Below are 22515 nucleotides of genomic sequence, written 5' to 3'. Positions count from 1 at the left end.
AATTTTTTTAATTTATTTGACTAAACAGGTTGTAACTCAGATTGCTGTCCCGTAAAGATGTTCAGCAAATACCTGGAAATACGGAATTAAGAACTAGTGAACCAAATATTGATCTCATTGAGTAGACTCATTCAATTTTATTCTTCCTTACCTCTCTCTCTCTCTCACACACACACACACACACACACACACACACACACACACACACACACACACACACACACACACACACGCACACGCTCACTCACACACACACACAGAGACAGTCTCACTCCCAGCACGTCAAAAACCAACGCTTGGTCAGGGGCCTTTGGCGTTAGTTATGACGCAAAAGGTCTCCTTTAGCAACTCATGCAGACGCAGAGGGCTTTCAATTTATTTCAGCGTAATCCCATCTGCTGTGTTGTGTTACACACACACACACACACACACACACACACACACACACAAAAAAACTAACAGGACATGCATGGATGCCTGGTTACTTGTTGTCTGACTGGGATTTGGAGCCGTGGCTTACCCACACTACAAACTACACTACACAATCTACACTACCACACAGCATATCTTGCTTGCGCATGGCCCTTCACAGTCCTCCCCACCGCGTTAGTGTGTAGTTTGCTTACACCACAAATCAGACGACGCAGGTGTACCAAACGTAACATACACAACTATGGAGGACACCAAGGGATGGATGTAAATGATTATTTAATATCTAAATACAGGAATTAAGAAATTGGTTCTAAAATCCATTAATTAATCCTTTATTAGTAATAGAGGCACTATGAAAAGATTTTCCAAATTCAACTTTGAAACAGTCAATAAATACATAATTTAAAAATACATTGCTAATGAATTAATTATTATAATTAATAATGGATTCATTCATATTTGAAAACCAATGTATTAATTCCTGTCTTTAATGTACAATTAGATGTTTAATAAAGAAATGCTCTATTTTAATTTCCATGTCCCATGAGGTCCTCCATACACAACGCAGTATGAGCCGTTTGGAGTGTTAATGAATAAGCCAGATGATGGGCATTAATTACTGATTTCTGATATATTTAAAACGTGACGAGATTTTCAAAAAGAACGTATCTAAATTATTAGATTATATAGGCCTAGATCTAAATCTAAAATCTAAAATAAATTATTAGGCTACTAAAGGTACATGTGAGCCTAAAGTATACCCTCCCTGTGTAGTGTTAAGCAGGTTTTAAAAAAAAAATATTTTTGTACATTTGGACATTTTTTATGATTTGTATGTATAATAATGGGTGATCCTGTTCATTCCAGCCAGGTGTCGGGAAGTCAGTCTTTGTAAAAAATCAGCAGCAAGAAGTACAGTGAGACTAAAAACAAACAAGAGAGGCTGAGTACTTAGAAGTACAAACTTTTATGTTTCTACATGTTGGTGTATGAAGTAAAAAAGCAGGTGTACGTCGCCATCTAGAGTTTAAAATCCATAACTTCACCATAGAAGCTTATTTGTTCACTTTTCCCCCATCAGCACTGAGTTGTAGAATTCACTCTAGGCTTTGGCTAATTGTCACTGCACATTATATCTTTCCATCACACCTGCTCACAGTGTTACAAAAGAGCCTTTCATAAATATATCTCAAAACTATAAGTTACAAATAATAAAGTAAGTTTAGTTTTCTGAATACTCAGAAGTGCCCATGTTACAGGCATACAGGTTTTATTTAACTGATTTTGCTTGATAGGAGTGTACAGACTATTAGACTAACAGGTACCGTATCCCCTTCAAGACACTAGGCTCATTCGAGATGAGCCAGGCCTGCGCAGAACTGTCCGACTTAATCGGTAAATGCTAGATCAGATCTGCTAGACGTGTCGACGTAGTTAAGTTTAGGCAAGAGGAGTGGGGATTGGTTAGGGTAAGAATAACAGGGTAAGCCAATCAGATGCATTATAAGGCAAAATGAGGCAGGCCACTAGATCCCGACTTTCTCTGACGTCATGCACATGTAGGCAATGATACCCTCACAAGATCATGGACGGGTGGACCCAGGGCATGATGGGAAACGCTTGGCTCTCAGCTGATCTAACAGCTGACTGGTTCAGAATTGACTCAATGCGGCTTTTCCCGCAGCCTAGCACCGTCAAAGACGATTGTGATAGGTTTAAAGAAATGCCAATAAACCAGAGCACATTTTTCTCCCATCCCGGAATGTTGTGTGGACTAGCCAGACCCTCCTTTGCAGCGCCGTGGAGAAAGGTCTGGCTGAAAGTCTTCACATCCTCCGCCGGAGGCTAAAAACATATCTATTTGCTGCCTCTTGACTAAGAAGATGATGGTTATACAAAAACATACATGTTGCACTTTGTATTGGGTTAATTGAAGCTGATGTACTTATGTGATTCTTGCTGTTCTGAGTTTGTACCTTCGTGGTTGAATGCACTTATAGGAAGTCACTTTGGACAAAAGCGTCAGCTAAATGAAATGTAATGTAATCTTATTTTGTCCTCCAGTTGAACCTGTTAAGGGCAGGACAACTTCAGCTGTTTCAGACAGGTTTCAGAGGCCTAATTAGCCATAATAGCTAACACCTGTGCAGGTGTATAGGGCCCTTTAAATGAAATATTCATAAAAGGGTCAAATGCCCAAATGAAACCAAGTTGCCTCCTCAACACAAAAACCCAGCTGGTCTGTACATACATCACAAAACACAGCAGCAACACCTATGAAACACTACAAAAGTAGGCCTACAGTCAATAAAAATATCCAACCTAGACCTTTTCATCTTTTCTTGTTTAATGACGCTGTAGCACAGATGATAGAAAAGACCATGTAAGACTATTTTGCTTCCACAACATGTCTTCTTTCAGACTAGTGGAAAGAATACATCCAAAAGACACATTAAGGAGTTTATTCTTCTTCACTTTGTCTATTTGTGAATGTAGATTTCTCCTAAATTCACCAAAACATAATATTAGATAATGCCTCATTTGCATATTTAAACATACAGTTGTACAACTTGTAATACTTGTGGAGTAAGGTCTGGCTACACCACAGATACATTCTGAGAAAAAAAACCTCCGGGTTGTTTGCATTTCTTTCAAACCAATCACAATCGTCTTTGGCGGTACTAAGCTGCGGATGCAGCGACGGTGGCTCTGCAAAATAGTCTTGGGAAGGAACTTGTTCTGGTGGAACATTTGCACCCCGCAAAAGAAAACGCCATATAAAATAATTAATGAAGTTAACTGTTCACACGTTACAGTAACGTTAGCTATTTAAATCAGCTGGATACATGGTTAAACGGCCTTTGCTCTTACCAGTGTATCGCTGTGTATGTTTTGTCTAAATCGACGCCAATAGGTCCCAAAACGTCCCAGTTAAAGGTGCTAAATGTAATACTGACAGGTAGTGTTTAAAATAGTTACTGCAGTACAAATTCAAAATACTGGAGAGAGACTTGCGCAATCCTGGTCCAGTGGCTTCTTCAGTCGCCCTCTGAGGGAGGAGCGTACCTATAAACATGTAGCTTCCCTGTAGTGTTTACCCAATGTATGGAATGTCTTCATTCTGCAAGTCTAAACTCTAGTCAAAACCAATACATTCCCTTTAATTATAATAAAGAAGGTCATCATAACTGATTGATTATAAATATATATATATATATATATATATATATATATATATATATATATATATACTACAGAAAGTCATTATAATTGATTGATTTGAATCAGGGCCTTGGTGTATCCTTATTTTGTTGAATTTAGGCACTTTAGCATGTTAACTTTTAATTATTTCTTCACACTATGCAAGCACTCTGCATTTTATTGTACTTTTATGTCGTGATATAGGTCTTAAATTTCATTCATAAAGGTCTTAAAAAGTATTACATTTGATTTGGTAAAAACTTCCAGAAACCCTGTCTACTAAATATTGACGTGGAGGCGGAATATGCAGTTTATTTCTACCTAATTTAGACCAATTTGTTAAGGCTCCTTCCTTTGAGATGAAAGTCTATGCGTTGCTTAGTGCTAAAAACCCTAATAACATTTAGTGTGATTCAGTGTAGAAAACGGTACTTCAGTCTGTATTGACAAGGGGAGTGTTTACTTAATAAATGTCATTTTTATTTCTTTTGGTTACTTGTGTCTAGAACAAAGGAAAAACCAATCATAACAAAATATTCAGACATTTGTAGACGTTTTCTTTGAAAATACATTCAAGATTCTCCCTCCATACCTGTTGAATACTAACACAGCAGCACATCAAAGAAAACTAATCCACAGCGCAAAGTTGTTGAACATTTACAATTTATATGTATACAGTATATATAGTATATATAAAAAAAGGTTTAAACAGTATGTACAACACAGAAGAAAATGTTAAGCAGTTTAAAAGAACGTTTGTTCTCACAAATGACTTCTTTGTGTGTTCTTTTGCGTCTAATCTGTGACCTGTTACGCTTCAATGGTTCTAACTAAATAAAACATCTTGAAATCACTTTTTAACACATTCAAAAATATTAAGAGGATTTCTCACAGCCAAATTAACAAACATAAGTACACTGAGTACAGGCTGTGAAATGATTTAGAGTGACAGAGGGAGCTTCAGAACTGGATTGCTGCTTTATCTGAACTAGAACTAATTATTGACACACATAGAGTATAGCAAATCAAAATATTCTAAAGGCTCGGGCCATGGGTCAAAAGTTATTAAAACAATCAACAGCAAAATTACAGTACAATATTATTTGGGTTTTTCCCTGAATTATAATAAGAGAGCGTGAATGTCATCTCATTACATCAAACCAATCAACTTTTCTAAACTACGTCAGAGAAATTTCACTGAAAGACAGTGGGTTTAATAACAACACACATGCTTAGCCCGACATGTTGTAGTGGAGCTTTCCTAATCAGTATTAACATGATTAGACACACTTCTGAGAAGAAAATCTGGTATTTGTTCACTTGGAATTTGCAAAAATTAGTGACAACTACTAATATAGTAAGCTCCATGGGTGGTGATGGCACAGTGGATGTGACACATGCCTTTGGTGTGGGAGATCTGGAGTCAATTCCTACTGCCATACATCAACCAATGTGTCCCTACACTTAACTTTACACTCAACCCATAGTAGCTCCAGAGGCGTGTGACCTCGGACATACAGTATATGGCAAATGTAAATAGGTCCAGCTAAATGTAACATATTCCTTTAGGTTATTACAAGCTGCCGCTTGTGTTTTTAATGGAACACAATTCCACAATTTTTATTCTGGATGACAAAACAAAGTGTGCAAAATTTGTTGGGCTTTTACTTCCAATGTACATCATAAATATATTGTAGTTGTTCTTTAGGTCCAAGTGTCACTACTCTCATTTGAACAAAGCATGAAAGGCATTCTAAGGGAATGCATCACGAGTGTATTTATGAGGACATACACACAAGATAAATGTGGAACAGTGAAACTGAGTGAAATAATACATTTTAGAAGATGAATTTGCTGCCAAAAGTTGTACGTCAAAAATAAAATTTGATATGAACGGAATAAAATTGGAGCCAAGAATACAGCATGTAAGAAAACAAACTTTTAATATTTTTTTTATATTGAAATTCTTTAAAGAAATCCATGTGAAATCTTAAGCACCATCTTGAAACACAATATACAGCAGGTAGGCTACTTGCTATATTCATTATATACAGAAACATTAAAAGTCCTATAGCCATGTGAGACCACCAATACCCAGCTGCCCATTGGTGACCAGGATCTTTAGTGCATTCAGCAAGTCAGATGTTCACGGTATATCCTGTGCAACTGGTCACTATAGCCTCCACCACAAAAAAAGCAAACTCAAAATACATACATACGTTGTTATTAGCTTTTTTTCTCTTTTCTCTTCGAATGAGAAGCACAGTACATACTAAAGAAAAGAAATGAACAATGACAGAGGGATGTTGGGGAAAAATACTTAAAATGATTAGAATTAGAATTATTTTTAGAATACCCCATGCCATCTTTCATCAATCCATCCACAATAAGATAATATCTAACATTAACTACAATCTTTTTCCTCTAACTGAGTGTGGTTTACTATTTCATTAAAAAAATAAATAAAAAAAGGTCAGAACAGGTATCCTACGCAGGTGCCACGAGTCTTCTGTTTTCCAGTTAGGTGAAATGTTCGAAACACTGCTGGCCCACGGAGCCTGCATGTGTTACAGTGTGTGTGTGTGTGTGTGTGTGTGTGTGTGTGTGTGTGTGTGTGTCATTTCTTAGTGTCGCGGGCCTCCTGGTCGTGGAAGAGGGGCACCTAATCAGAGGGCGAGAGGAGAAAAAAAAAAAAAAAAAAAAAAAAAAAAAAAAAAAAAAAGCTATGTTACCACAACAAGGTTAAATTGATGTTTATTGTCTTTGTTTGCTTTATTTCACTAGCCTGGCTCCACCCTCCTACGTACTTCCGCTCAATTTTCTTTTTCCTGCAGTACTACGTCTGGCTTTGCGGTATATTGGTGGGTTTTCTCCGGCCAAATATTTGGCGGTCCAATCAGCGAACAGAGCGAGAGGCTTAGAATGAAGACGTTGATGTTCGGTAACCTACGGTGAGTTCTGTACTAATGGCGGCAGAGAAAGATGCGAGCGAAGACATTCGGCCCGTTGTGGCAACGCTGCCGAATATCCAGAAGTTAAAGCCCGAGCAAGAACAGTCTTTGCTGAGTTGTGTTGGTGGCCATGATGTTGTGGCCCTCCTCCCCACGGGGTTTGGGAACAGTTAGATTTTCCAGCTCGCTCTGTTAGCGGTGAAGGAGTTGGCTAAGGCGAACGCTAGCATGCTAGCGATGCTAAGCCGACGACCAAACGTTACCGATTGGTTATGGCAGATCCAGAGTGGCTCTGGGCAGATCCAATAGTTTTACACTTCAACAGAGTACCCGCCTTCAAGGAAGTTAACACTTGTCAATGGAGAGAGGCCAGACTCTCTGTACAAATGAAATGGACCAGAGTGTGGTAGGACCTTGCTATTATTTCTCTTCTTTTTTTATTTTAGTTTTTATTGGATTATCAGTATATAATTTTGACAACTGTACGCGGTCACATCAATTTACAAGTGTTCAAAAAAAAAAAGTCTGTGAGAAGACATAATGATAAATCACACTGAACAAAATTATAAAAATGCAACACTTTTGTTTTTGCCCCCATTTTTCATGAGCTGAACTCAAAGATCTAAGACTTTTTCTATGTACACAAAAGGCCTATTTCTCGCAAATATTGTTCACAAATCTGTCTAAATAGCACTTCTCCTTTGCAGAGATAATCCATCCACCTCACAGGTGTGGCATATCAAGATGCGGATTAGACAGCATGATTATTGCACAGGTGTGCCTTAGGCTGGATACAATAAAAGGCCACTCTAAAAATGTGCAGTTTTATCACACAGCACAATGCCACACGTGTCGCAAGTTTTGAGGGAGCGTGCAATTGCTATGCTGACTGCAGGGATGTCCACCAGAGCTGCTGCCCGTGAATTGAATGTTCATTTCTCTAGCGTAAGCCATCTCCAAAAGGCGTTTCAGAGAATTTGGCAGTACATCCAACCGGCCTCACAACAGCAGACCATGTGTAACCACACCAGCCCAGGACCTCCACACCTAGCATCTTCACCTCCAAGATCGTCTGAGACCGGCCACCCGGACAGCTGCTTCAACAATCGTTTTGCATAACCAAAGAATTTCTGCACAAACTGTAAGAAACCGTCTCAGGGAAGCTCATCTGCATGCTCGTTGTCCTCATCAGCGTCTCGACCTGACTGCAGTTCGTCGTCGTAACCGACTTGAGTGGGCAAATGCTCACATTCGATCCCAGATCCCCCAAAACATCCCAGTTCTTGCATGGCCAGCATACTCACCAGACAGGTCACCCACTGAGCGTGTTTGGGATGCTCTGGATCGGCGTATACGACAGCGTGTTCCAGGTCCTGCCAATATCTAGCAACTTCGCGCAGCCATTGAAGAGGAGTGGACCAACATTCCACAGGCCACAATCAACAACCTGATCAACTCTATGCGAAGGAGATGTGTCGCACTGCGTGAGGCAAATGGTGGTCACACCAGATACTGACTGGTTTTCCCAATACAGTAAAACTGCACATTTTAGAGTGGCCTTTTATTGTGGCCAGCCTAAGGCCCACCTGTGCAATAATCATGTTGTCTAATCAGCATCTTGATATGCCACACCTGTGAGGTGGATGGATTATCTCGGCAAAGGAGAAGTGCTCACTAACAGATTTAGACAGATTTGTGAACAATATTTGAGAGAAATAGGCCTTTAGTGTACATCGAAAAAGTCTTAGATCTTTGAGTTCAGCTCATGAAAAATGGGGGCAAAAACAAGTGTTACGTTTATAATTTTAAGTATATATAGGGTACATCTCAATAAATGTCTAAAAAACAAACAAAAAAAATCTAAGAAAAAGTAGAAGCTACCCACCTGGAGAAGCAAGAAGTGGAGGGCGGCAACTCTTTAGAGAAGGTGGGGCTCCTCTGCCTGTGTGAGGGCCCCTGGGGCCCTGGTGGTATGGAGGAGGGTGGTGCTGTAGGGGCCCACGAGGCATAGGGGGGCCACAGTAGGAGCTGTGTGAGGACAGGGGGCCTCGGGAAGCTGAGGCCCCTAATGAAGGACCAGGAGGTTGATGCAGGGACAGCAGCGGAGGAGGTTTGGTTTTGGGATGAGAGCCTAGAAAGAAAAAAAAAAAAAAAAAAAATGTCTTTACAGGACATGATGTACCACATCTGTGTTGTAGCTATCACGGACAAAAGTATGAGAAATTATGTGTATGTATGAGGGCTGCACAATATTAGGTTTTTTATCGTCATCGCAATATCCACTGGCGCAATAAACACATTGCGAAAAAAAAAAAGACTTTTCTTTTTTTTTGGGTTAGTTAAAAGAAAATATCAGCAGAAAACTGCACTCTAAAATATAATAGTCATTCTTTTTTTAGTGGTGCCTTTTATGTTCAACTCAATGTTCAATTTGTTTAATAAAAGTATGTTGGATTTGATTTTCTTTCCTTTTTTTTAATTCAACAAGCAATTCGTTTTAGCAGAATGCTGAAAGGAGCAGAACTGAGTACCCTTTAATGACTGTTTATTAATCGCAAGAAATATCGCTATTGTGATATTTGACGTTATCACATATAGCACATGTTCCTCATATCGTGCAGCCTTACTCTGTGAGTGACAGAACGATCGGTAGTCTAACATGAGAAGGACATCTTGTAGACAATACAAGTGCAATTCATTTAGAGGCCTCTGACACAGGTGCATGAAAATACAACATACTGTATGCAAACACAGGAAAGAAAAAAAAGTTTATATTTCTAAAAAATATGAATGTCTCGTTTATAGTTCCACCCTTGAACTTTTATAGAAATTAAAAAGACCCTTTCAAATAATCAAACAAGTTGTCAACTCTGTAGTCTTAACCTGGTGAAGGCAGGAGAGGAGCAGGTGGTGAGGGGTGGCTCATCATGGGCCCCCCTGCTCCGGCAGACTGAGGGGGTCCGGGTGGAGTGGGGAGCAGAGGAGGCGGCTTGCCCAGTCCGGGAGGTAACATGTAACCCCTCTTCCCCTCCGTGTGGGAGGCTGCAGACAGAAATAAAAATTCAAGAACGACAAAAAGACTGGAAAAGCATGACCCAAAAAGGAAGGAAAGAACAGATTTACTGCAGCTTAAATTAGCATCCCACCTTGTAGGTGCTCCTGCCGGGAACGGACATACTCGGAGATGGTTTCCATCTCCTCGGGGTAGAGATGCACCCCTTCAGCAAACAGCAAGAGGAGCTGACGGGTTTCGGAGGGAACAGTGTGGCGGTCAATCTTCTCTCGGTCCAGATAGTCATCCAGCAGCTGCGACGCCTGGGCTGCGCTGTCTGCCGGGTCCTTCGGCGGGCGCTCTTTGACGCGCCTGTGACTGTACTCGGCTGCAACAAAATCCATGGCCTGGTCTTTCGGCATGTTGCGATGGACTGGGGGGGGCAGGGAGGAATTGGAATGTTAATGGTGAGGTGTCAGGGGACTGAAGGGGAAGAAAGAGGTGAAATAAGACAAGCCAAACACCGTAGAAAAAGACAGTAAAAATCAATGGGGTTCTTACAGGACACTCGGACCATACTCAAATCTAGCTGGTTTTAATGTGACGTTAGGGTCAGCGAATTCAACTGATAACATTTAGGGAGTACTTTTGAACGCAAGTTTTACTTTCTTGTAAGAGGAGGGGCAATGAAGAGCATGCAATTTATGGATGTGCATTTCTCAGTAACTTTATCATTTGCTGCATTATGTTCCCGGACACATTTTTTATTTGGATGAATTGAAATGATTCCTTTATTCTATTTGCTTTAAAAAAGGACATGCATTAAATTCATTTTATTTCATTGATTTTGTTTTGGTTGTGTGGACAAAAATGTATTTTGGTTTCTCTTTTTTCGTAAGCTACACAGTAGCATCATCGTGGAACAATTAACTCTCGTTGCAGTTTTGATGTTCTTGTTTTGTATAATGCATATTTGCAACTTGTATTAAGCAGATTTCAGAAATATCAGTTTTTGAGGGGACATGTGAATCACACAGGTTGCTTAACTTTACGCACGCTCAGTGACGTTTATTTTCCACATGAAATAACTGTAGTTAAATAATTCCAATACCTTAGGTTTTATTTTCATAGCTCTGGCCATCGGTTACATTGGTTCCACGGTCCTTGTGACCGTAATAGTTGCTGGTCACAATTTCTTTAGTTCGCCTTCATTTTCCTTTCCAAATAAGTTGACTCTGGAACTAACCTGGGAGCTTTGTATCACATTGTCTGACCATTTCGGTTTCAGATTTTTAGCGATGCAGCTGCGTTCACAGACCTCAGCAGTTACTTGTTCGAGTACAATGTTATCATAACCAATACAGCTGATTGCCCGAGCTACGAAAATAAAACCCAAGTTGTGGTAAAAAACATTGTTTTCCTTTAAAAAAGGAATATTTTGACACGTTGGGAAGTTTGCCTGTTCCCTTTCGATACTGCTCTCATGTCTGTACAGTCAGTACGAAGCTACAGTAAGCAGCCGCTTAGCTTAACTTAGCATAAAGACTGGAAACAGCTAGCCTGGATTTGTCCAAAGATACAATAATTTGCACAATAACTTCCTAAAGTCTCTACTGGTTGCCCAGCAGTGAGGACAAGATAAAAAAAAAAAAAAAAAATAGCCCCTTGTACCACCCAATGTTGGGTTTTTACACTTTGTTCTGGCCGTTATGAGGTTTTTGTACAGATTAAACAAACACAATATAAACATGTTAATTAGTGGAATTTCTAACTCTTGGCAAGAAAGCCAAACCAACTATCTTTTACACACCTACTCTGCTACTTCTGGGCTTCATTTAGTTTAAGTATGTACGGTTATGGGATGTCAAAGTATATACTAGTGGCAGCCAGTGGATGATGTGCCAACACAGTGAATATTGTGTAGATTTGATGGATTTTGAGAAGATTTTTTTTCAGTGGAGTGCAGAATTGTATCGTGTAGTGCAGACCTGTAAATGTTGATGTTTTAAATGGGAATAGTCATTGTTTTTATTGGGTTTTTGTGCTAAATCTATTTCAGATTTTGTTTTTTCAAAGATGTTGGTAGAATCTACACAACACGTAAACTGCAATAGACCATTAGCTGAAAAGGGATGGAGGGGTGTAACTCAGGTGGTTTGGCTAAGCTTGAAGGAATGGGGGCAGGGACTTACTTTTGAGGGATTCTGAGAATATGATAACAGTGCAGGAGGACAGAGCTACGTTTGTCTGCTCCACCAGAATACATAACGGGGAGCCTTCTGCTCGGACATCCTGCAGAGCCCGGGTCAGGCCCGATTCCGCCTGAAGGTAGAGCATTTCCACTGACAGGCCACGCTCCTGCAAGCACTGGCTTAGCGATTTGGGGTAATCCCTTTGAGAGGAAGAGAAACACTTTGTTAACTTGACATTTTTATATTAAGTGACTCAGATGGCATATAGAGAAACCTAAGTTATATCTCTGAGAGGAACAGAGGGTTATTTCTTGATTTATAGTGTGCTTCAACAACAAAAAATGTAATCGGAGCTCATCATTCCTTTTGTGTGGTGAAATCGATTTGTGAGGATCTTGGATTAGACAGGACTTTGCGTAGCATTGTCTAGAGCTTTGTGTGGCACTAGCACACGGTTTTGGGCTCTTTCAGATGTATTTAGTGTTGTAGTAGTATGTTTAGGTAATACATCAGGTCAAACAGATGGTATTCATATGGACGATTTGCGTGAATGTGTTTGGAATTTGCAAGAAAAAGTGACCACTATTGAATGGTGCTGTTTGATATATTTGTGGATACATGTCTGGATGTGGCTGGGTTTGGTGGCATTTTACTATTACATCTTTCTAAAGCATCAATGGGAATGTTTTCATATTGGTCGCCACAACTCATGGAGCACGGGCTTCTTACTGTTGTAGATTAACATTCAACAACCATACAAGGGGAAGATCTGTTAGAAGAGGCAGAGATACCAACTCTGGTAAATTTAGCAAGGCATCGACAGACATAGAAGTAGGCAAAGCAGAGAAAAATTGGGTTAACAAAAAAGAAATTATTGTTTGCATGAACATCTTAACTGGCCGTTGGAATGCATTGTTAATGCAAAGCATCCAAGCCAACTATAGCCGCGAGAGCCACCGTTTAACGCGGAATTTCCACCGGTTGCGGAACGTCTGCGGAACGGCGCCGGAGTCAATAGGTTTCCATTAAAGTCAGCGTGTGTATTTCCACTGACTGCGGACCGGCTGCGTTCCGACTCCAGCACAGCTCCGGTGATCCGTTGCCCTCCGGAGCAGATACGCAGATCTTCTATTTTTGCCGGATGCCGGAGAACTCCGCAGCAATTCAGCACAGGGCAGATAGTGCGGGACAGGAAGTCCAGCACAGAAACAAAATAAAACATCTGGTTAATTTGCAGGTCAGCACAGAGTTGTCTCCCCTCTACTTGGTTTTGTGGTTTATAGAAACTACATCCCGTTATATCGTGCAATCATACGTGAATTTGCGAGATCTCGTGGGTCCTCGTGACTTCAGCTGTCAGTCATGGCCGCAGCCGTTCCACAACAAATCCGGACCTGGTGGGTTGACGGATGGCGGAGCACAGAGCCGACACGCAGCCGTTCCGCAGTTGGTGGAAATTGCGGGTAAACCTACAGTTGGTCAGTGTTTACTGTTCAAAACAAGGTTTTTAAAAAGGAGTATTCCTCTAACACCTGCAATACACCTTTTATATTGCAGATACCACGTTCTTATGGCATATAACACTGGCTATTAGTCATTAGCTAATTGGTCCCAGAGCGGCAAACAGCCTTTTGAATGAGTGCACTATGCAACATTAGTGCCATTACCAGAATACAAGTTGAACAATTGAACTAAAATACCAACGTCTGTACTTCTTTTACATTTGTATTTTAAATCAAAACCAAAAGCTTGTGACAAAGCTCTATGCATTTTTTTAAAAAGAACAAGAAATGTAACATTTACGCATACTTAAATACAGCTCATTGACATACCATGTATTTCTTTTTAACTTAAAAAGTATAATGAACAGTTGTTAAGCATCTTATGGCACTGATGAATCCAGTCCATTTTGTTGTTTAGGTAATAGGTAGCCTGCTGATAACCAGCAATGTCCCGTTTAATTTAATTAATATTAATAATTCACTTTAATTGGCACACTAGGGATCATAAATTAGTATCACAGCAGTGTTAGTGCTATGACACGGATGCCATATTTGGTGAAGCTTCATAGTCGCCATTTGTGTATGAGTATCTTGTGCATGAATTCATTTTTGCATTGTGTAGTGAGTGTACATCTTTTATGTGCTTCTACTATTGCTTTGTAAATAGGATGCAACAGTAACATTACAAATTAGCGTGTGTTTAATAATTTTTTGTCACCAAATGGGGTAAAGGCAGATCAATTTAATGGTGTTCATTTATGAGCTTAAAAGACAATGCTGAATGTTTTGTTTTATTATATGTCTATATTTAGTAATGGGTGTGGATTTGGCGAAAGATTGTGATTAATGTTTGACCTGCGTGATACTGTACATTTCTATGTATGAGACTGTAAAATTACTGTGGTGAACACTAAAACATAGCTCTTGATGTTCCTACTTTCGTTGGGTGAGCATGAATGGCACATAGAAATTTGTCTTGATTTTGACAAATCTGGTGAAGTAATACAATTGATTGTTAAATGAAGTGGGTGAAATTTGGATCAGGTGTTTGCAGAAGTCACAGTTCTTCTACTGCAAAATAGGCTTTTGAAGAGACCAGGAGTATAAAAGACTGTAAAAAACAATAAAAAAACAATAAAAAACTCATGTAGTAGTCTCAAACTGGTTTTAAGACATTTAAGGACAATGGCATGAGTCAGATATATTGCTGTCAGAAGGAGAGAAAGGGGGACTTGTCTGTCAGTGATCATAAACCAAACTTAATTGGACAGGCAATCATCCAGCACAACAAATACTGAGCTTTGTCAACCATTACGAAAAGCCGTTATTCGTACTGGTGTAATTAATAGAGGGACGCACACACACACACACAAAATGGGGATAGTGCGTTTAGGCTGCGGTGGTGGGGGCCGCTAGCTAGAAATCTAGACGCACCCCAGCGGCAGCAAATTTTATTTGCGGCTAGGCACTCACACGTTGGCTTGCGAGCTGGAAAAACCAAACTCTGGTCAGGCCAATCACATCGTGTATAGAGTCGGTGGGCGGGATTATGGCTGCTGCTGCTGGGAACAGCGGTCTTCTGGAAGACTTAGAGTTCAGCTTTTCTTTGAGAAAAGAACAAAGAACGGCACTGAAATTCTTAAAAAAAGGAAGATGTGTTTGGAGTTCTGCCGACCAGATACGGCAAAAGTTTAATCTATCAACTAGCTTCGCTACCTTCTTCGTTGCTCTGCCTGGTTGTAGCGCTATACTATTGCATGCAGAGGGAATTTGAAAGACAACAGTTTCTCCCGCCCCTCGGATCGAGCTCCGTCAATGGTGAGTTCCCAGACCCAAAATCTTGATGTGGGTCTGGCTTGTAAATGGACTGTTCTTATATAGCGCTTTTCTAGTCTCAACGACTACTCAGAGCGCTTTAACATTGTACAGGAACCATTCACCATTCACACACATTCATACACTGTGGCCGAGGCTGCCGTACAAGGTGCCACCTGCTGCTCATCAGATACTCATTCACACTCCGATGCGCAGCATCGGGGGCAACTCGGGGTTCAGTGTCTTGCCCAAGGACACTTCGACATGGGACTGCAGGATCCAAGGATCGAACCACCAACCTTCCAATTGGGAGGCAACCGCTCTACCACTGAGCCACAGCCGTCCAGGCTAAAGGCCGTTTTACCCCGTCGATATGATCAGTCGCGTCCCCGAGGTCCAAAAAACTGCCACAGAACAGACCAAAGAGACAAGAGGAGACGAGACATAATACATCTCTATAACAGCAGGCGGCGCTAATCTGTATCGTTGCCCAAGAAATGAAAACCGGCAGCTGATTAGAAGAACGCAACACATGGGAATGTTTTCTCCGGAAATCCAAAGCCAGACTGTCATGGCGGCCGTTCAGAATACAATCTCATATTGTACTAAAATAGTTACGTGTTTCTGAAAACATTTAAGAAATAGGCCGTGATGCAGTTGCTGAATCGGTCTTCATTTCAGCTCAACAAAGGTCAGTTTAAAAGATTTTCGTCAGATTTTGAGAGACTGTAGTCACCTCATTCCGCTCGCCATTTCCGGGTGAGTCCCGACGGCCCTGCCGCCGACCGAACATGTCAGGTCGGCCAAAATGAACGCCGACAGCCCCCCAGACTAATGATGGACCGATACCACTTTTTTGCTTCCCGATACCGATTCCGATACCTGAACTTGCGTAACGGCCGATACAGAGTACCGATCCGATACCAGAGTGTCATATGTTTTAACAGCTGTATACTACTATCCCTGTATGGATGTGATATTATTTCTATCTTTGTGGTCTGTCTGGCTCAGGTAAACTCTTTGTGAAACATGAACAAACACAAACAATGAATGCCCCAGAACTTTCTTTTATTCTCCAGTTTGACAGTCAGTTATAACGGAAAAAGAACATAAATAAACTAAAACTAAAATAAACTTTAACGTAGATTTTCTTTAAGGCTTTATTATGTGGTATCGGATCGGTGCATAAACTCCAGTACTTCCCGATACCGATACCAGCGTTTTAGGCAGTATACTGATACTGCCTAAAACGCTGGTATCGGTATCGGAACATCTCTACCCCAGACTGACGACGGCACGGGACACACCAAACAGATTTGAGTCACTGACCTCGCCAGACTGTCCCACGGCCGATAATCGGCTTGATGTGTCCCGATGTTTATACTTGCGCGCTGGTGTGTGCGTCGAGCCGCATGTGTGTGTGGGGAGTGTGTGGTAGAGGGAGAAGTGAGAGAGTGCCGGCGATCGGAGCGAGTAGCGACTCTAGAGTCATATGGCGTTTTTCCATTACATGGTACCTACTCGCCTCGACGCACTGTGCGTCCCTTTTCCATTGCAGATTTTAGTATCGCCTCAGTGTGGCTGGTCGTCATAGCGACTGCCGTGGGCGTGGCTTGGTAGCATTGCATTTCCCCCCGACTCATTTCCTGGTTCTCCTTCTCCGTAAACATGAAATCAACAAGATAGTTAACTTTTCTTGCTCCAGATTTCCCACCGTGGTCAGAAAGAACAGGGGAGACACTTCACTTAGGTTCGCTCACCAGCTCCCCCCACACACACACACACCAGCGCACAAGTATAAACATCAGGCCACTTGTATGCTACGGAGAAAGCTCTGCGTGGAGCCTCCGGCAGCAAAAAAAACACCGCTGGCTAAACTATTTAAAAAAGCCGTCTGTCGCTAGCAATGCAGCAATCAGTGACGATTCTTTCCGACCAATCAGCAGCCTGCAGGGTTTCACGTCACCTTCTCGGCTCGCCTCAGCTCGCTTGGAACCTCAACTGAGCAGGTACTAAAAAAAGTACCTGTTAGCAGGTACCAGGTACTTTTTTTCGTAATGGAAAACCAAAAAAGGCGAGTAGAGGCGAGGCGAGTAGGTACCATGTAATGGAAAAGCGCCGATAGTGTCAGAAACAAAGTGTCTCTCCTGTGTTTTCTGACCACGGTGGGGAATCTGTAGCAGGAAAAGTTGGCCCTCTCCTTGATTTCATGTTTATGGAGAAGGAGAACCAGAAAATGACTAGGGGGAAATGCAACGCTACTAAGCCACAGACGAACGACGTGCGTCGCTGCGACGTGTAGTTACATTTTTCGAGAGGTGCACGTCAGGCTACGGCGTAGGGTCCGGCGTCCTGCGCCGTCGATTCGACGCACAACTATAAAAAAGTTGTTAAGGAGCCGCAGGGGGGACACAGAAATAAAAACCACAGCGGTCTGCGGTAAAACGTTGAGAGATTCAATAGAATGGATAGAGTAAACAGCAGATATTACCGTCTCTATCGCTACCACAAGAACGTTTTAAAACACTATGGAGCGTAAAAAAAAAAAAAAAAAAAAAAAAAAGGAGAGTTGACGGTTGCTGACGGTTTTCTGCAACAAGCTCCAGCACAAGGCACAGCCCCCCCGTCTCTCTTTTCTTTTTTCTCCGTGAAATGAAGCTGCCTACAAGCGCGGTCGGAAATGTCAAGATCTATAAATTATCTGACGAAAAACAATTATTGTGAAATATAATAAAGTCTACATTGGGGAGGGTTAAATAACACACAAGGACGTCACACAAATGGGTCATTTTAATGACACTGCCAACGCCACGCAGCCCTGCGGCTAATCACCAGATCGCTCTCTTCAGTCTTCAGAGCCACTGGGAGTGCGGTTGTCAAATACACAGGGGTTAACTGGTTATCTTCAACAGTTGAAGCTAACAAATCCAAATCTGACCCAGCAGTTGCTTATAGTAAGTGTACTACTCTCTCTCACAACTGTACAACAGCTACACTGGCTGAAAACGTTCCTTTATATACTGTATGCATATCTAGCGACCCAGTTACTGTTCACTACCAGCCACGACAGCAGTATTGTTTTCACCCTGTGAACCTGTGTGTGTGTGTGTGTGTGTGTGTGTGTGTCATAGCGGTAACTACCACAGAAGAGGATTTAAGTACTTTGCCAGGTGTTCATTTTTCCATCTGTCTGTGGAAATATTTTCTCACCACGATAGCGTCACAAGCGTGAAAAGAACACAAAACTTTACAAGTGTGTAGTAGAGATCGAAGCGTTCGAAGTGTAGTCCGAGCAAGGATGCCGGAAGTAAGGGGGGTAGAAAGTAGGGAAGGTGACAGCAGAGTAAACCAAGACGTTGTTAAGCATTATTGTTAAGTGAAACATGACTAGTGAAACAATACAATCCCTGTTATTTGCTGATTGAGGCATAGAAACCCGTCTGGCGTCTGTCACTGGCAGGTGAGCATAAATACAGGAGCCGAATGTTCTTGGCTGCCCCCCCCCCAAAAAATTTTTTTTAATGTAAAAGCAAATGTCCACTTGTTATTTTTGTTACAAGTACTCACAGGCACCGGTTGGTGACGGAGAGGACCACACAGTCGGCCGGCTTCTTCTCGTCCTGCACCTGTCGGTAGAACTTCTGATACAGGGCTTTACGTCGGTCTGCTGGGGTGCAGCCGTCTGGCTTGGCTGTGTGTGTGCGTGTTTGGGAGGTGGGGGTGGGGGAGACATGGTGAGGTAGTTGGGGGACAGTGAAGGGGAGGTAAGGGGAGACAGAGTGGAGAGAGTAAAGGGAGAAGAGAATTTGCAGGTAGAGAAATGAGAGCAAATGTTTGGTTAATTTGATAACAGTAAGCAAGGCCAATAAAATGGCATTTAACTTCATGTATTTCCTGTAAACTGCATATTGGGGCGCACCATAAGACAAGACGTGTTAATTAAAAGTGTAAACTAATGGGGTACCAGTTATTGAATAAATGCATGTTTTATTTCAGTTACGCTACGCAGTGGCACGATAGAGTAGGAGCACATCGTGACATACTGGAAAAGCCACGCCCACCGGAGGGGAAAACAACTCTCCGCTCTCCATTGACTTGGGCTGCATCTCATAACCCTTATTTGATAGCTCCTCGACTCCTCGGTTGAACCGGAAGTTGTTCTGTCCCTTCTCAGTGAAGGCCGTCTCAAAGCCCTTATTTCTGCCCCGAGGAGCGAGCATTGAGGAGCGATCACCGAGGAGCTATAGGCGAGGATACACGAGAGCAGCCTTCCCGGAAGCCGTGCAGCTGAAGGAGTTGCTAACTCCGCCCACACAGCTGACAAATTCATGTGACGCCTAGGCCGGTTACACGCTGGCTGTGTGGCGTGAGCGTGTCAGTTGCGTGGCGTGTCCGTTTATATTTCGGCTCCCGTGTTATGGCGAGTGGATTGTGTCATTCAAATGATAACCAGGAGAAGGATAAGGAGCAGGTTACCCTCCCCGTCGTCGCCAAACCGTGTGGAATTTTGAACTGATTTAATAGGGATTGCAGACGAGAGACCAGCGGTGACTAGGCGGCGAGTGCATGTTAGAAACGTTTTCCGGCGGCGACGGCGTAGGTTTAGAATTCCCATCAAATTTACACCTACTAAAGACGTCTAAACTAAGTACGCCGCCTTACAAACGTGTGAAACACACGCCTTCACTATCTAAAGACGTCTGAACTATGTACGTCGTCAGGGTGACTTTTCCCCTAATATTGAACTAGAGTAAAGTATATTATCATTGTTTAGATTCACATTTTGTTAGTGTTCTTTTGCTTACTTTCTGGTTCTTATGTGTTACTCATAATGTGTGGCTAATAATATCATCATGCTTATAAAAAATTATTAAACTGCTGAATGAACACTCGAAATGTCTCCATGGCAACAAGAGACAGATACCGTTTGAACAACAATCATAAATAAAATAGCAATTTGGCATATTTAACCAAAATCAACAACAAGCATCAACTGTCTTACGCCTTAGGACCGTGACGAAGGTATAGTCACAAGAAATATGATAAAAATCATAAAAATAACAGCCGATATAGCTGGGGAGCTTGCAGCCTTAGTGATAGTTGCGTCCACTTGTTACCCAAAATGAACGTCAATTCACTCAAAAAATACAAACAAATTAACCATTAAGGGTATTCAACATTAAAACAAATATGAAGGTGCTTGATTGACATTTACCCATTACATAATAAATAAGTCAGTGATTTGGCTGGTCTTAGCTAGGGCAACTAGCTAGATAAAGAACAGAGAGCCAGCCCACACAGCGAGACCGTGGTGCCTTTTTTTAATTGGGAGTCTCTGCAAAGATACTAAATAAAGAACTACAGTATATTTCGGATTTTTATCAGAAACTGCTTAATTGGCCAAGTAAACACAAGGGAATTTGAGTCTGGCTAGGTGTAGCTTTCAACACAGAAACAGACATAACGTTATGGCTAAAAACAAAGATAAACAAGGTAACGTTAAACATGAACGTTTCACTACTATGTAGGCTACATATATAAGTTGTAAATAATAAAGAGTATACATGCATACATATCCACATACGTACATAAAGTTACATGTAAATAGATCTATAAAGCTTATAAACAGTAAGGCAATTAGTGCCAATGATCCAGTAGATGGCGACGATGAGTAGTAGATCAACGACGATGTACACTGGAGACGGTGTAGTCAATCCACACGTTAGAGTCACACGACAGTCTCCTTCGGTAAGTTATCCGTGGCACTATCCACTCGCCATACCCGTGTTAACAGGTTAGAGCTTACACACTGACTGCGTGACACGCACGCAGGCTCGAGCCGCGCCGGAAACGCGTGAATGCTAGAAATAGAACCGATGCCTATTTTTCACGCGACACGCAAGCGTGTTGGAAGCGTTTGCAAAATATAATAAGAAAAGATGTTTATATGTCATTTTGACACGAATACATATTAATAAATGACATGTTGATGTTTGAAAGGCTCTAGGTTTTGATATAAATGCAGATATAAATGTAAAAATAAAAAAGTTCTTCTAATATTGCACCGGTCAATACAGAACAAAATATTCTGTAGCCTATTTTGTCGTCAATACTGCTGACGTTGTCTTTGCTGTAATCAAATCAGTATATATTTATGTTTAACATGGCATTTCATTTTATCAATGGGAAACATACATGTGTCCAGACAACTTAAGTAGCAAGGAATTAAAAAGAAAATAAATGGTGCCTTTGTGTTCATGGTTCCTGATGGCCTCCTTAAAAAGATCATACAAAAAAAAAATGTGACCGGTGCAAATTTGTTACTGCGCTTTTAGTGATTAATATGAAGAAAAAGTCTCACCATTTGGCTGATGCTTGTACCCCTCGTACTTCACACTTCCACTGTAGTTTTGAATTTGGTCTAGGTCTTCATAACTGGAAAAGGCAATGAAACAGGAGCATCATACAACGTTACATTTTAATGAGGGAGGAATTTCTATGCCTACTGTTCAATAGGCCATTATATGTGATGACTTGATATAATTAAAAAAAGGTTATGAAGACTGGAAAAAGAGACTGAAATCATGACGTCAGATCCAAAGAAGTGGCAGTTTCTTTCCAACCCTCTAAATTGCAGGTTTCGATGTTGCAGTCTGGTTGGTTATTTGGTCCAAAACACAACCAAAAACAAGGCTATGTGACTGCACTGGTATGTTTGTATTCCTCTTTCCACTCCAGCTGTGTTGCATTGTTGTTGTGCTGTCAACGGTTTGTCCTGACAGCCTTATCTAAATAAGCCACTTTCTTATCCATTTTTCCATTGTTGAAAACATAGATATTGATGGGGAAAAAAAGGCCCGGATTATGATCCACGTAAAATCCATCAATTACCAAACAAACACTGCGGTTTGATGTTAAGAGACAGAGGCTTTGAATTTTAAGGCTGGTACCTTTCCAGGGCATCCTTGAGCTCTTCGGTCCTGTCCTCTCTGTTGGGGTAAGGCGCTGCTCTCCGAAACAGACGCAGTTGTTGAGCACTGCACAACACAAGAAGGGATTGTATGAGTGCCTCACTACCAAATACAACTCACGATAACTGGTGGAAGAGGGGTAGGTGTCAGTTTGTAGAACCCACGCCGTTTCTTTCTAATAACGTTAGCACTGCTAACGTTACCTAGCATGTCAGCTGCTAATGCTAAACTTGCTACAGTGAACAATTCCGCTTACCTTCCGTTTGGGTTAGCTGGTAGCCGCCGGGCTGATGCAGACGATTTCGCCCAAGACGACATTCTATCTGCACTGCAACTTCAACCAAATAAACCTAAGCTTTTAATCTCAGGGATAGGAGAAAATGTTTCCCGAGGTTTACTCCACCACTGTGATCCGCGCTACATCCCTCCCTGTAATGGGTAGGAGGGTTGGGGGAGGAC

The 22515-nt window shown here is 41.5% G+C and overlaps 1 protein-coding gene across 1 annotated transcript; it reads right to left on the bottom strand.

The window, feature by feature from the left end:
- Positions 1 to 5550: 5550 nt before the first annotated feature.
- si:ch211-216l23.2 (nuclear receptor coactivator 5) lies at positions 5551 to 22500 on the bottom strand. The gene is made up of 9 exons (XM_028586182.1): positions 22313 to 22500; positions 22036 to 22122; positions 21447 to 21520; positions 18653 to 18776; positions 11769 to 11968; positions 9731 to 10009; positions 9468 to 9626; positions 8470 to 8715; positions 5551 to 6295 (listed from the first exon to the last, which is right to left on the bottom strand). The coding sequence occupies exons 1-9, from the start codon at positions 22372 to 22374 to the stop codon at positions 6258 to 6260; spliced, it is 1269 nt and encodes a 422-aa protein (XP_028441983.1). The 5' UTR covers positions 22375 to 22500; the 3' UTR covers positions 5551 to 6257.
- Positions 22501 to 22515: the final 15 nt, after the last annotated feature.

This window comes from Perca flavescens, chromosome 8 (assembly GCF_004354835.1).
Source record: "Perca flavescens isolate YP-PL-M2 chromosome 8, PFLA_1.0, whole genome shotgun sequence".
Taxonomy (NCBI): Eukaryota; Metazoa; Chordata; class Actinopteri; order Perciformes; family Percidae; genus Perca; species Perca flavescens.
The sequence above is the reverse complement of the archived record's forward strand: the minus strand, read 5'-3'. Positions and strand labels throughout refer to the sequence as shown.